The following is a 14,299-nucleotide window of genomic DNA, read 5'->3' as shown; positions in this document are numbered from 1 at the left end:
CGACCGACTCTGTGGACTGTTTCCTTCATTGCTACTTTGTCCTTCATAATTTATTGTTTATTTAAAGCTAAATTAATCTGTTAATAAATATAACGACTATCACCTTGTAGATGAAATGTAAAGCTCTCATCCACTTTGTTTTCAGAGCAAAGCCAATTAATGCAGAAACAAGGCAGTGTTAGTACGTAGACCTTTAACAAAATGGGACGCGGCCCAATGGCGGCACAGTTCGAAAACTCCGACTTGCTGTACAGTTTTTGTTGTTGTAACATTGGGGGTTTTAAAATACATTTCTCCGTTTTTAATTGTTTAAAATCCAATTGTGTGTAAATATGGGCGTTCAGGATTTGTGGTCTATCGTGGAGCCGGTTCGTGAGTCGGTGCCTCTGTACAGTTTGAGTGGAAAGACGCTGGCAGTCGACCTGAGTTTGTGGGTGTGCGAAGCCCAGCACGTCCAAGCAATGATGGGGAGAGTCACGAAGCCCCATCTGAGGTAATGTCCCCATAATAAACTCATCGCGCTGTTGCTTCCAAGTAACTATAAATTTAAAAGCTTTTCTTACTCCACGCTGTGTCCAGGAATTTATTTTTCAGGGTATCGTCCCTCACACTGATGGGGGTGAAACTCGTGTTTGTTATGGAAGGAGAGGCTCCAAAAATTAAAGCAGAAACCATGAACAAGAGGACAGAAACAAGATATGGAGGCTTCAAGAAGAGCACTGCTCCGAAGTTTGCAACAGGCACCAGCAGGGGGCGCTTTAAAGCCGTGCTGAGAGAGGTAGGTCTGTAATCTCCTGCTCAAAAGAAAACGTCTGTGGTTATCTCTGCCCACTTTTCAGCTTGCTACGACGGCATTTTTTTTTAAGACGGTACAATTTAGATGAAAAAGCAAGATCTGTCAAGTTTAGAGAAAAATGTAAAATGATAAATATAAAAAACAATGATGAGAAACCACCATTTTACTAGAAAAAAATGGTCAAACTTAGAGAAAACCATATAAATTCCATAAAAGAAGAAAATAAAAAAATGTCAAAGAAATTTTTAAATTTGGAGGAACAACATGAAGTTATAAGGACAAAAATAGCAAACTGGCAAGAATTAAGGTCAGATTTAGAAGTTTTGAGAAAAAAGTTAGATTTTTGAGAAATAAAGAAAAAACAACAATAAACATGTACAGAAACATTTTTATATTACACCTATAGGAAATAACTGGCAAATTTACTTGAAAATATGAAAGTCTATTTGAAAATTTTATGACAAATTGTGTTTTTTTTTGTCAGGCAACAATATTTTTATTTACCTTTTCATGGTTAAGTTGTAAATAAAAATCAAATATTTGAACTCCTGGGATAAATTTCTCATTTGTAATTGTTACCTCCAGTGGCCTTACATCTCTTTGTACTCCCTCTGTAGTGTGCAGAGATGTTGGACTACCTGGGTGTACCTTGGGTGACAGCTGCTGGAGAGGCTGAGGCCATGTGTGCCTACCTGGACTCACAGGGCCTGGTGGACGGCTGCATCACTAACGATGGAGACGCTTTCTTGTATGGAGCCCGTACTGTGTACAGGAACTTCAACATGAACAGTAAAGTATGTCTGTGGAAGTTAATCTTAAGAAAAACCTCTTTGGAGTAATAAGATGCAGTTACTTGTGTAAATACGCTACAGATGGTTTGGAAATCCTGCAGCCTTGAAGCTATCATTCACTGACCTACATGTATTTTATACTGCAGGACCCTCAGGTGGACTGTTACCAGACTTCTCGAGTGCAAACAGACTTAAATCTGTCCAGAGAGAATCTTGTCGGTCTGGCCATTCTCCTTGGCTGTGATTATATTCCCAAGGTAGTGAAGACACCTTAATCTGAAATTGGCTAAAGGAAAATCTGTAGTATCAATGTTTTTTGTTTACTGAATGCTTTCCTGTTTCCATAAGGGCATACCAGGTGTTGGCAAAGAGCAGGCTCTGAGGCTCATTCAGACGCTGAAAGGACAAACACTCCTACAGAGGTAGAAAACACAAACACCCGTGAATGTAGCTAAGCAGTTTCTCTCTGAGTAGCCCGAGTTAAAAGTTGTGTTCGTGTTCTTTCTGATAACTACAGGTTCATCCAGTGGAATGAAGAGACCACAGAAGTGTTTGAAGGAGGTGTAAAGAAGGTTCCTCACTGCAACTTGTGTCGACATCCTGGTGAGTGGTGCCCTGCTTTGAACTCTGACCTCCACTCCTGATCCTGTGGCTATTTTAAAGCCTTTTAAACTGTCACGTCAAAACATGCAAGTATGTGAGAGATTTCAGCATCTGAGACCCCTTACTGACTGTTATTCTTTCGTTATCAGGATCAGCGAAGACTCACGAGTCCCGCGGATGTGTGCTCTGCGGCAGTAATCGCTTCTGTCAGCCTCAGGATTTCGATTACCAGTGTCCGTGTGACTGGCACCGCTACGAACAGACTCGCCAGGCCTTTTCTTTTGAGGCAAACATCAGGAGGTGAATGGCAATTCAGAATGTCAAAGCTGATTTTCTGCTATTTAATAACTATTTAACTAAACAGACAAGTTCTTATTTGCAGGAAAACACTGGCGAGTCAGCATTTTCCTTTCACTGAGGTACATTTTGATCTTTCTTTTTTATTTTTTATTATAACTTGACAAATAATTGGAGTAATTTTTAATGCTTAAACCATGTCTTGCAGATCATTCGTGAGTTTCTGGTTTCCAAAGATAAGCCTGTGTCACATTTTAAGAGGAGGAAGCCGAATATGCTGCTGATCCAGGTTAATGGGTTTGTAAATTATTAAGTGTAAGGTCATCTGTTCGGCGGGCTGTGTGTAAACATTTACGTTTTGTGTCTTTAGAAATTCGCCTATGATAAGATGGAGTGGCCGAAGCACTACACCAGCGAAAAGGTGCTAGTGTTGATGACCTACGCTGAGCTGATGAACCGAAAATATGGAACAGACATGTCCTGCCAAGTTGAGCCCATCCGGTAGTGTTACAGTTTTTAATGTCAGATAAGTTATCACTTTTATGATATTGTTATTATAACAGCTTTACATCCTTAACTTTCAACCTTTTTTTCATGCTAAAGAATATTTAAACCAAGAGTGAGGAATGGCGTTGCTTGCTTTGAAGTCATCTGGAGAACACCAGGTCAGTTTAAATCCCATGATGGGGAAAAAAGTATAATTTACTCACAGCATACAATAGAAGGGGAAGAAAAGTGACACTCAAGAATAAAAAGCTGATTTGAGTGACAGGAGTACTGTGTTTAGTGGAGTTTGGGGTGTAGGGTGCTCGTCACCGAGTCGTCTGTTAGTGACTGGCTGTGAGGTGGGGTTCAGAGGTGACAGATCAGTCACAACAGGCACTAGGTGCTAAAGTGGCTTCCTCCTCTGAGCTGGGAAATCTGTCATATTAAAGCCCCCTTAACTAACAAGCCCGTCTGATGTGAGTGGCCTCAGAAAATCTCAGCTAACTTAGATTGTTCTACATCAGAGGAAGGTGTTTTTATGCACGGGCCTCCTGACAGGCAGTTTCATGGCTGGGTAAGGCCCGTCCCGACAAATTAAGCAAATAAAGGATCTGGAGTGTATTCCAAGTGTTCAACGTGTATTTTTTAGCTTTTCACTGCAACTCTCAATATGAGCCACAAAAGAGATGCCAGTGTAAGTGAAGGAAGCCAACTGCTCCTTCCTCACAAGGGGTTGCCACACCAGGGAGCTCCAAATGTTTAATGTGACAGAGGTTTTTATCCCAGATAAAGCCATCATTAGACTAAAACAAAACAAACTAAAAGATCTCAGCAAAATAAACCTATTAGAGAGTTTGCAAAATATTTAGGCATGGCCAAATCTAAAATCTGGTGCAGTCTTAAAAATAATTAGTGAACTGATCAGCTCAGCAACACCAAAAGGACTGCAAGACCACAGAAGACAGCTAAAGTACATCATGACAGACTCATTTCCATGGCTAAGAAAAACAACTCCAAAACATGGTCTACAATCAAGAGGCACCTTCATGAATGGATATAGAGGGATCATTAACAACGTGCAACCCACTAGTTACACTCAAGAACAAGAGGGCCAAATTAGACATTAGACATAAAACCAAGATTAACTTGTACCAGGATTACGAGAAGAGAAAGAGAAAATGGCTAAGTATCCAAAGTACATCAGATCATCTGTCAAGCATGGTGGAGGTAATGTTATGACATGGGCTTGTATGGCTGCCGGTGTAACTAATTTACAAATGTTTATTGATGATGTGACTGCTGATAGATGTAGGATTTGGCCAAATGCTGCAAAGTGGATCAGACAGTGCTTCACAATTCAAATCGATAATGACCCAAAGCATAGTGCAAAAGCAACCCAAAAGGTTGGTGAACAATAGGCAAAGAAATTGGATATTCAGACGGTGCCTAGCAGAGCATCTCAAGGGAGGAAACAGCCATTCATTGACTGCAAAGGATTTTACCAAAGTATTCAAAACAATCATCATTTAAATGATAAATTTGTTCAGTTAATTTTGAACTTCTGAAAACAGGGAACTGTGCATAAAAGCGGCTGACACTACAGGATTTTTGTACAGCCTCTTGAATTTAAGCTGAAAGTCGTCTCTACAATCACATCTTGATTGTTTGATTTAAAACAATGTGGTGGCGTACGTAAGCAAAACTACAAAAACTGTCATAACTACTTTTTTTTTTTCAGCTAACTGTATCATCATCTGATAATTTTGTCATGGTTTAAAATAAGTAAATAATATGTAAATAAGTTGCATATTAATCTAAAAATAGCTTAATTTCACAAGGACATTGTCTCTCAAAATTTCTACTTCCTGGTGCTTTAATAACAAGAACAAAAGTGCTGAGAACTGCAATGATCAGTGAACAGGACATTAATGGACATTTAGATATTTGAATTTATTACTCACTTTTTAAGGCAAAAAATATGAAAAGTTTGAGGAGTTTAAATACTTCAGTGTGAGAAGTTGGAGCTGATGTTGATGTCTGTTCTGCAGAACATTTTGTGTTTCCTGAGGATCGGCCTGCAGAGGAACAGCGTGAGGTGAGGACGGTGGAGGAGGAGTCTCTGTTTCGTGTGGCCTACCCTGAGCTGGTGGAGACCTACCTCAGACACAAAGCTCTGGCTGAAGAGAACAAGACAAAGAGTAAGACAGAGATTTATGATATCCACTTTAAATGCACAAAGTCCATTTTAGCTATGTGCTTTACATCATTAAAGCACATGTCTCTGCTATGACAAGGCCATCCCGATCAAGGACACTTGCATCTTAAACTTGCGTCTCAACACTGTTTATTAAAGCAGCTGGGACACATACAAATGTAGCTGGTTCACAGCAGAGGCCTTGATTCAGCAATCTCATAGGCTCTGTTTTCATTTTATACAAACTGAGCTTTGAACACACAAATCATCACTGCTATCTAGATTTAATTCCTAGTTTGCAGGAAAACTAGGCACAGACACTGAAAAAGTATTAGGATTAACAGGAAACTAATTCAGATAATCTTCTGATAACGTGTCTTCTTTTACAGAAAAGAAGCCAAAAAGTAAAAAGGAGAAGCCCTCGGATGGTTTATCAGACCTCTTGGCTCAGATGACTCTTCAGAGTTCCTCTTCATCGAATTCTATGACTCAACAGCCAAAGCTGCTCCCTACGTTGGCAAGCACAGATGAACCAGAGGTTGTGATTTTGGACACACCGGTGAACCATAAGCAGAATGAAAGAGGAAAAGATGATCGCTCCAGCCTGAGTGATTGCCCCAATACTCCTCTGTCTCGTGCTGACTCTGAGCCAGTTGCTTCACCTTCTGTCTCTGCTGTAATTGAAGCGCTACACCTGAGTGATATCGACTGGGATGCTTTGTCCTTCACATCCTCTCCATCCCAACAAGCAGCTACCAGCCACTCCACTGGTCCAGAGCTAAATAAAACCACAGACAGTGAAACAGAGAGTCAAAAAACGGAGCAGAAAATCTCACCTGATGTCAAACCAGTAGACTCCAGATCTGCTCCAGAGCTCTGTTACTCAGAGTGTCCTCTAAGGGAGCGGGTGCTCATGAAGAATACAGCCAAAATCGTGAATCAGGTATGCAATGATGCAGTCAAGTCAAAACCCAGTGGACACATTTCCAGTGGGGTTAGCAAAGAATCTGCTGTTAAGAAAAATGAAGCACGTGCAGAAAAAACCCAGATAGAAAAGCCAGGTGCCCCGGCTCAAAGTAAAGCCAAAGACACATTTAACAACTCCAAAAAGCCGCCACACAAATATAAATTTGTCAGGACAGCTATTCAGTCATTAGTTGTCCCACCACAGAGGTGCCACTCTAACCCAGGTACAAGTGACAAGAAGGACGAGAGCATGCCACAGACCACCAAAAAGAGTGTGTGTATGAGCGTTCGTTCATCCAGTGAGGACAGCGACGTGGAGAACCAGAAGTGTGGACCTCAAAGATGGACAAAAACAAAACCTAAACACAAACTCAAAGGCAGCTTTGTTTCAGACTTCCCTCTGAAACCAGTTGCTTCACACGCAGCGACCCAAGCAACTGCAAAACCCGCTCGGAGCCTTCATTTAGCAAGACAAAAACCTCAGAGCAAACATTTTGAAAATAACAGCACACCTGTATCAACTGAAAACAACTGCCAGGATGTCCCAGCAGCTGATGTGGGTGCCAACATGTTCCTTCCCACTCCAGCCTCACCCATCACCGTGTCAGAGAGCGACGACTCTGTAATTTGTAGTGAGAGTCCGCTGCCACTGGCAGAGAGACTGAGGCTGAAATTTCAGAAGTAATCAGTGTGGTTACACGACAAAGGACAAAAACATGTAAGCTGTTGCTCTTTTAACACTGAAAGTTTACTCTGGACTTTGGAAACACTTGTAACATAAGCTCAAATATTAGATATGGAAGCTTGTGTTTTTTTTGTTGCCACTAAAAAAAAATCCAAAAACCTTTTACAGTATATAAGTCAAGATTTCAGGTTATCTCAAAATTTCAAATTAATAATGGGATATTTCAAGTTATTTTCTTCTACGTTTGAGTCAGGAAGTTGAAATTTTGAGATAGTAATCCAAATTTTTGACTTTCCAGTGGCAGAAACAAGCTTCCATAATAAATGTAAAACCACACTCAGCAGAAACTTTTTCTGTCACTAAAAAAATAATAATTTTTTCCCATCCATAATCCAAAAATTTGTGATAATAACCTGAAATTTTAAGATAGTAATCCCCAAATTTCTGGATATTTTCTCAAAATTCCAACATAACAACTTGAAATTTCATGTTATTTTCTCAGATGTTTGATACAGTAAGGTCAAATTTTGAGATAATAACCAGAAATTTTAATGAATTAAAAACACTCAACAGAATATGACTTAAGTATGGAAGCTTGTTTCCGCCATTGGAAAAAAACCAAAAAAAAAACAACCAAACCCCACATTGTTTTCATCCTTAAGTCAGTTACTGGTTATTATTTCAAAGTTTCACCTTACTAACTCAAACTTCTGAGAAAATGACTCAATATAGAGCATATTAATTATTAATATTAAAAATGTCTGCTTTTCATTGTCTCACAATTATGATTCTAATATCTTTGAGTTACATTTTCAGTCTTTTAATGTTTTATATACGAACCTGTTAACCAAGAAACGTAAATAGATTTTGCCATAAGCTTACTGTGAATGAAGCTTTCTCTAAAACAGAGGAGACCACTGTGCACAAATAAAGTTTAACATATTTAATACTAATGAAAAATGAGGTTTAATTTTAATGCACCAGAAGGAGGTTTTGGATATGCAGAGTGTTAAATACTCACTGATGGCACCACATGTGCTCATTTTCTCCCACCGCTGTTTGACAGAGCTGCAGGGAGGAGACCCTGCAGCTGACAGGAGGCACGGAGGAGGCTGAGCCATTGGATTTTTACAACCCACCAGAGTTGGTCCCCTTGATCCTGAGTGAGGCCTCACACCTTTTCAGACATGAAAGGTCTGGCAGGAGCTTGGTGACAGCTGCATCCTCTGCCCAAATAACAACTCTGTCCTATAACACTGGCTCTTTAATCTTATTTGTTTTATATTATTATTAGAACAAAAGCTTAGGACATAAAATATTAGTTTTTCATGTCCAGTTGGTGTGGTAAAGTAGAGTTAGTGGGATTTGTACACATTTAAAGGAGGTTGAAGTACAAGGACAGTCACTTTTAGGAATTTCCAGACAGGATAAAGAGTTTGGCTCTGCAAGTTTATCTTTTTCCAAAGTTCTGGTCTTTATTTATTTATGTTAACGTCCACGCTGAAGACACAAGCAGGCTTGCTTTGCCTGAGAAGCGTGAAGATCCCAGGTGAAGCAGCATCCTTCATTAGACAAATCACATCAAACTGATAATTGTCGTCAGGGAGACTTTAAAGTGTAAAGGAATCTAATTATTTTTCTTTCTATCACATTATCCCTCTATTTAGCCTTATTCACACCCCAGTGATAGACTAACGAACCATGTCCTCCGGGAAGGTCGCATTTTGGCACTTGCGAGTTTCTTTGAACTTTTGTCGCTACAGCTGTGAACCTTTAAACCTCCGGAGATCAGCTTCTGTATAAAACCACTTTGGCCAAATCACTTTCACACACTCTCCCTGCCGAAACCCTGAATGCCATCCGTCGCTGCTTGGTCGCCTGGATATCCAACATGAACCTGGATGTGGTTACAGCTGAAATATTGTCTGAGTGGAAGTGCCATGAGAGCGCCTTTGGAGAAAACCAAGAGTCACCTCAGCCCACTTCACCTGAGTCACAGAGAGAGTCAGTGTGCTCTTCACCGGAGATGTGCTACTCCAGCCAGCATCGGGAGATCAAAGACTTCTCCTTCACCTTCACGAGCCGAGAAGTGACTGCACCACCGGCGCAAAGGCAAGGCAAGCCAAAGATGTCCACCAAAAGACGCATGAAGGCCAGCGAGCGGGAGAAGATGCGGATGAGGAGCCTCGCAGAGGCTTTGCACCAGCTTCGGGACTACCTGCCGCCGGACTACAGCAAAAGAGGGCAGCCCCTGACCAAGATACAGACGCTCAAATACACCATTGAATACATCAACAAGCTTGCAGACCTCCTGAGTCGCACGTAAATGCACTGAAAATGGACCGTATTTGGACATTTCGTTTAGTTTCCTTATCTGTTTAATACTCATTTTAATACTTTCCTCTTATTTCTTTTAACAGTTATAATGTACATATTGTTTACTTTACTTGCACTTGCCAGATATTTTCTGTATATGAGGCATACTTTTGTTGGAATTATGAACTCAGTGTTTATGTTGACATAATTTGGAGAAGAGTCGTCGTACTTGATTCATACTTTTACCCTCCTGTTTTTATATTTTTTAGAATTTAAGAGAATTGGTAACGTTTTGCTGTGTGAATTTTGTATTTTTCTCAAATACTAAAACAGGTCGATTTGTATTCTGCTAAATGTTCTGCATTCATCGGCTGTTTTAATCCAAATGAGTTCTACAGTCATGCTTTTCCCCTCAATCTTCAATAAACGTGTGTAATGTGTTGAACGTGTGGCCCGTTTAATTACTGAACCGCTTTCAAGGCTGGAGACCATTGGAAGCACGTTAGCCGAGTCAACCAATCAGAATCCCAGAAAGCGAACCTTGGCCTAAATGACGGTACCAATGAACCAATCAAGTTTAAACATTTATTCCTTGTGGGCGTGACTTTGAAAGCGAGCGTCTCTTCACAAAGAAATCCCAACCTGGGATGTCTGTTTAAGCCGCCATTTCAAAGCCCATCGAAGGTACGAGAGTTGCTAGAAATTTTGTATATATCTATATTTTTTATTTTTCTATTTTTTTTCTTTTTTTTTTAAGGAATCACAAAAACCGTATCATTTTTTTAATCTACCTCACCGGCGTCACCGATTTGAAGTAAGTCATTCCAGAAGCGTAAAAAAAAATCTACAGAAACGCCCCTTTCTTGGATGACTAACGTTTTACTTAATCCCACGCTTGTCACTGAAGTTTATTCTGTTTATATTTTCAATTAGGAAAATATCATTAAATGTGTCTTTGAAATTTGTTTATATTAGACTGTTCTTTAAAAAATTTGCAACATAGCGTAATTCTGTCATACCTGCCCTGGAAGTTCCAGGAATTAGACGGGGCCCTTTATCGCTTTACGTGTATATTTTAGCCGGCTGGGCTCACTATTTGCTACTATTCATGAGGGGTATTAAGAAGTATTATTAGAGGCTCGAACTGTATTTGTCGCACAGGTCGTCCCCAACCCCCTCTGCCGCTGCTGCTAGCTTGATATTTAAAAGCTCACACAACCTCAGCCGCCTCCTAGGATCGGGATAAAATTGTTTCCATGACGCTCGACGTGCCTTTGGCTTTGCAGGCTTTCTGTCTTCAAAATATCACTGTAAAATGTACGTATGAACGAGTGTGCTTCATGCCATGTTCATAGCCATTAAACATTTTAAGTGTGTGGCTCAGCCATTGGACCTGTTACATACAAATCTCTCTATATAATAAATTATAAGCAGAACAGTGTACTTTCCGTCTACATCCTGGCTTAAATGGATGTTTAGGTGGGTGTAGAATGAGCGACTCATCCCTCATTATTGCAAAATGAGGATAATAAACTAATGGAAATAACTCTCGGGAGATTTAGCTGTAGACTTTATTAGGCATAAAATTATTCAGTGATCAAATTTATTGCATTGACTAAAAGTGGGTGTGACAAAATAAAGTTAAGAGAAAGGGTAATAATATTAACTAGACTTAAAGAAAAATGTAAAAATATGTTCCGTTTTGTTTTTATTATGTAAGACTAATGAAGTAAAAAATACAGGTAAATTAAACGGGACATGTCCTCGGTGTTAGTCTTTGTCAGTGTGGTTAAGTTTTATCCACCCAGCAACCATGAGGAGGTTTTGGTGCACATCTTTATTATAGAATTTCTGTGTAACAAGATTGCCTTTGTATCATAGTAAATTCTGATCTCTTCTGATGTATTCTGATCTTTTTGATAGCCCCCACCCTCCTCCAAAAATAAAAATAACACAGGACTGTAATTACTCCTGTTTGGAGGTTTTGAGCCTATTGTTTATAACCCGGGGTTGGTAGTGGTTAACTAATCTTAAGGTAATGCGTTAGATCTTTTAGCTTTCAGCAGGCTGATTCTTTAGAATGAGAAAACATGAGCAGATGTCTTGTTGAAATATATTTAAGCTATTAAAGTCCAGGATATAAAAATGTATGACGTGATTTAATTTTTAAGAGAGCTGAAGAGGTGCCATATGAGTATTTAATCAGCCTGTTAATAAAACGCAATTACACAAACTTGCCAGGCAATTACACACAGACTCAAAACTGGAACAGAGCAATCCAAAGGAAGGATAGGCGAGTAAATCCTGCCTGTATTTGTGCTGATTCAGCAGCACACAAACACGAGGAAAGTGGAGAGTAATCATTTAAAAGTGAAACAGAATACCAGGGAGCCTGACTGCGTTATATCACTTCATATATATACAGTTATCTTCTAGTGCTTTATTGTTCTGTTTTATTAGTCTTGAAGAAATAAATTGATTAAAGGCATTTCCTGTGTAATTTATGCAGACAACATACAAATTAGTGCAAAAAAATCACCAGAATGCAGAAAATGAAGTGCCTCTCAGTATATTAGAATACAAATCAAAGACATTGCAGTGCAGTTTCCAGCATTACATAATAAACACTTAAAAAATAGTATGTTTGAACGCAGCTCTTCTGTTCATGATGGTGTTCATTGTCTATATCTATATCATTATGTTTTGTACAGGTACAAGTATGAATCTAGTGCTTATTACTGCTGATCTTCTGCACATAACTATTGACTTGGGATTGTTTCAGATGGACACGGACACAGAAGAGAGAGTCACAGAAACTTCCATGGATGACTCAGAGAAACATGTAATCCAACTCAAATCCAGGTCTGTCCTGCTGTCTGTTACAGTCTTCTGTTTCATTTGTGTACACATGCCGGTTATTCGAGTTTAGGTCTTTTTTTTTCCTGCTTCATCTTTCAGATATGTCTATAGGAAACTGTCATGGCAAGGTCATGCTATTAATAGCTTACTGTTTTGTCCTATAGTGGCAGTAACTGAGAGAGGTCGTACTGTGTCACAGATATAATCTGTAAAAGCTTAACTTTTTTTAGCCTGGTGTTAAATGATTGTTATAGATTTCACAGTAAATCTTCAACCTGGACTCTGTTGTAAATTTTAATGGATGCATACGTGTTTTTCTTGTTCTTTGATCTCCAGCAGATTTTTAATTTCACCACAGCAAGTCACAGTAATTAATGTAGTAGTTTTCTACTAATACTTAATCAGGTCCTGCAGATTTCCTTTATAATGATTTAAAGATGCATCTCTTCACACCCATATCTATTTATGTAGTCTAAATGCCTTACTATTTGACAACATGACAATTCTTGTGGTTTTATGCAAGATTAGATATAAAAAATTTAAAGTGCGTCAGTGTTTTTTTTTTTTTTTTATTTTATTTTTTTTGTTACAGCTTAACAAGACTGAACCTGAACTAGAAGGACAGTGTCAGTTTTCCCTTTGTTATTTTCCTTCAGGGGTCGTGGGGCCAAAGGCCGTGGGCGAGGGGGGCGTATGAGTAGAGGTGGCATGCGTGGTGGGCGGGGCATGATGAAAGGCTTTGGGCCACCAGGACCTGGAAGGGGTCGAGTAAAGGATGGAGCCATGAATGGATTTGGGCCCATGAGGTACTTTTATTGATGTCTGACACACGCACAGTGTTGATATTCTGTAATATGTAAGTTTTATAACTTGGTTAGTTTCTAAACACATATTTTCAGTTGGTAAACATAAAAAGGAAATGCTTATAGACAGCCACTACTGAGTATTTCTGTATTTAGATGCATTTTACATACTTAACTTTTGATCCATTACATGTGTCAATTTAGATAAATTATGCTGCACCTTCTTCCCTTGCAGAGGAATGGGGAGGATGCGTCCTTACCCTGACCTCAGAGGTCCTCGAGGTAGGGCTGGACCTATGGGCATGGGCCCTCCTCTTCCCCCTCCCCCACCTCCTCCTATGCACCTCAGAGGCCCCTTTCCACCCATGCCCAGGTAAACGCCTCATTCAGGCACATAACATGCACAGACACCCACAAAGCGCATAGCTAGAGCTGACCTGTCACTTTCAAATGTCTTATTCCTTACTGCCTGAAAATGTTCTTCCTCTACAGGCATGGACCCCCTCCACCCCCTCCTCCAGGTCATCCTGGTTTCAGAGGGCGTCCGCCACACCCTCGAGGCCGTGGCATGCCACCCCCTGGACCTCCGCGCCCCTTCCGTCCGCGAGGCCCACGAGGGTAAGCGGTGTTTTAATATTCATATCATGCTTAAGCTTAAAATGTCACAAATCTCTGTGCTTTGTGTGCACGGTAACCAGATTGTTAAATTTAGAGAATCTGAGAGTTTTTCTTTGAGATCTGAGATGCAGCAAAAGCACAGAGGTTTGTGACACTAATGCACAGTCTTTTCTGTCCCTTTCTCTTCAGCCTGCTTATAGTTAAATTCTTTTCAATTTTTTGATAGCTCTGTGTCAAAAAGAAGCATTTTTGCTTTAATAGTTTTCTACTGTAGCAAATGTAAAGTGAAGTTATTTTTTTAAGCTAAACTCTTAAATAGTGCATGAAACATGAAGCTGTATTTTGCAAGTTCAAAGGTGCAGAGCAGAGGGGATCTCAGTTCCCCCGCCTTAAACTAGAGTCGTTCAGATGGCTGCTCTTATCAGAGTGTGCCCCCTATTGGCCAAAGCCAAGAATCCAATGTGTGATTTTATCCTTTTACACAGCTACCACAATGGACCGGTCTCTCCTCCGCCTCACCCCCCACCTGGCAGAGGCCAGAGGTGGCCAGGCCCCCCTGGTGGCCGACGCTTTTAATACAGCCTGCTCTAAAAACTATAACTAAGCAGCTGTTAATGTAGAAGAGGCCCTGTAGTCGTGCAGTGAATGAAATGCCCCCGAATGATGTGTTTATAAAAAAAAATAAAAGTCTGAGTTATCTTTTGAGTATCTCAAGAAATACTCTGTGCCGACATGTTTGGTTGTTGGTATTGTCCACTGGCAAAGAGAAAAATGTGAAAATGACTAAAGGGCAACTGAGGATTAAAAACGATTTATAACCGAATAATGTAAAGGGATTCCCAAGTTCTGTTACCTATAAATACTGTTCGTATTTTAACAGAAGTT

The 14,299-nt window shown here is 39.9% G+C and overlaps 3 protein-coding genes across 3 annotated transcripts; all 3 read left to right on the top strand.

The window, feature by feature from the left end:
* The first annotated feature begins 332 nt into the window (after window positions 1-332).
* Window positions 333-6,818, top strand: gen1 (GEN1 Holliday junction 5' flap endonuclease). The gene is made up of 13 exons (XM_085373164.1): window positions 333-493; window positions 580-778; window positions 1,414-1,590; window positions 1,734-1,844; window positions 1,936-2,009; window positions 2,105-2,190; window positions 2,340-2,490; window positions 2,573-2,609; window positions 2,696-2,776; window positions 2,858-2,988; window positions 3,091-3,152; window positions 5,022-5,171; window positions 5,557-6,818. The coding sequence occupies exons 1-13, from the start codon at window positions 333-335 to the stop codon at window positions 6,816-6,818; spliced, it is 2,682 nt and encodes an 893-aa protein (XP_085229290.1).
* A 1,876-nt stretch (window positions 6,819-8,694) lies between these two features.
* msgn1 (mesogenin 1) lies at window positions 8,695-9,144 on the top strand. Its single transcript, XM_085373291.1, has one exon. It carries the CDS (start codon window positions 8,710-8,712, stop codon window positions 9,142-9,144), a length of 435 nt encoding a protein of 144 aa, XP_085229417.1. The 5' UTR covers window positions 8,695-8,709.
* Window positions 9,145-11,916: 2,772 nt separating this feature from the next.
* LOC146617200 (uncharacterized) lies at window positions 11,917-14,069 on the top strand. Its single transcript, XM_085371901.1, has 5 exons — window positions 11,917-11,996; window positions 12,650-12,799; window positions 13,032-13,169; window positions 13,289-13,414; window positions 13,900-14,069. Exons 1-5 carry the CDS (start codon window positions 11,917-11,919, stop codon window positions 13,988-13,990), a joined length of 585 nt encoding a protein of 194 aa, XP_085228027.1. The 3' UTR covers window positions 13,991-14,069.
* The last annotated feature ends 230 nt before the right edge of the window (window positions 14,070-14,299 follow it).

The sequence above is a fragment of the Diplotaxodon limnothrissa genome, linkage group LG15 (assembly GCF_057381915.1).
Source record: "Diplotaxodon limnothrissa isolate DT_005_m linkage group LG15, D_limnothrissa_male_GT1.1, whole genome shotgun sequence".
Taxonomy (NCBI): Eukaryota; Metazoa; Chordata; class Actinopteri; order Cichliformes; family Cichlidae; genus Diplotaxodon; species Diplotaxodon limnothrissa.
Note: the sequence above shows the minus strand (reverse complement) of the source record. Positions and strands in the feature narration are given on the sequence as shown.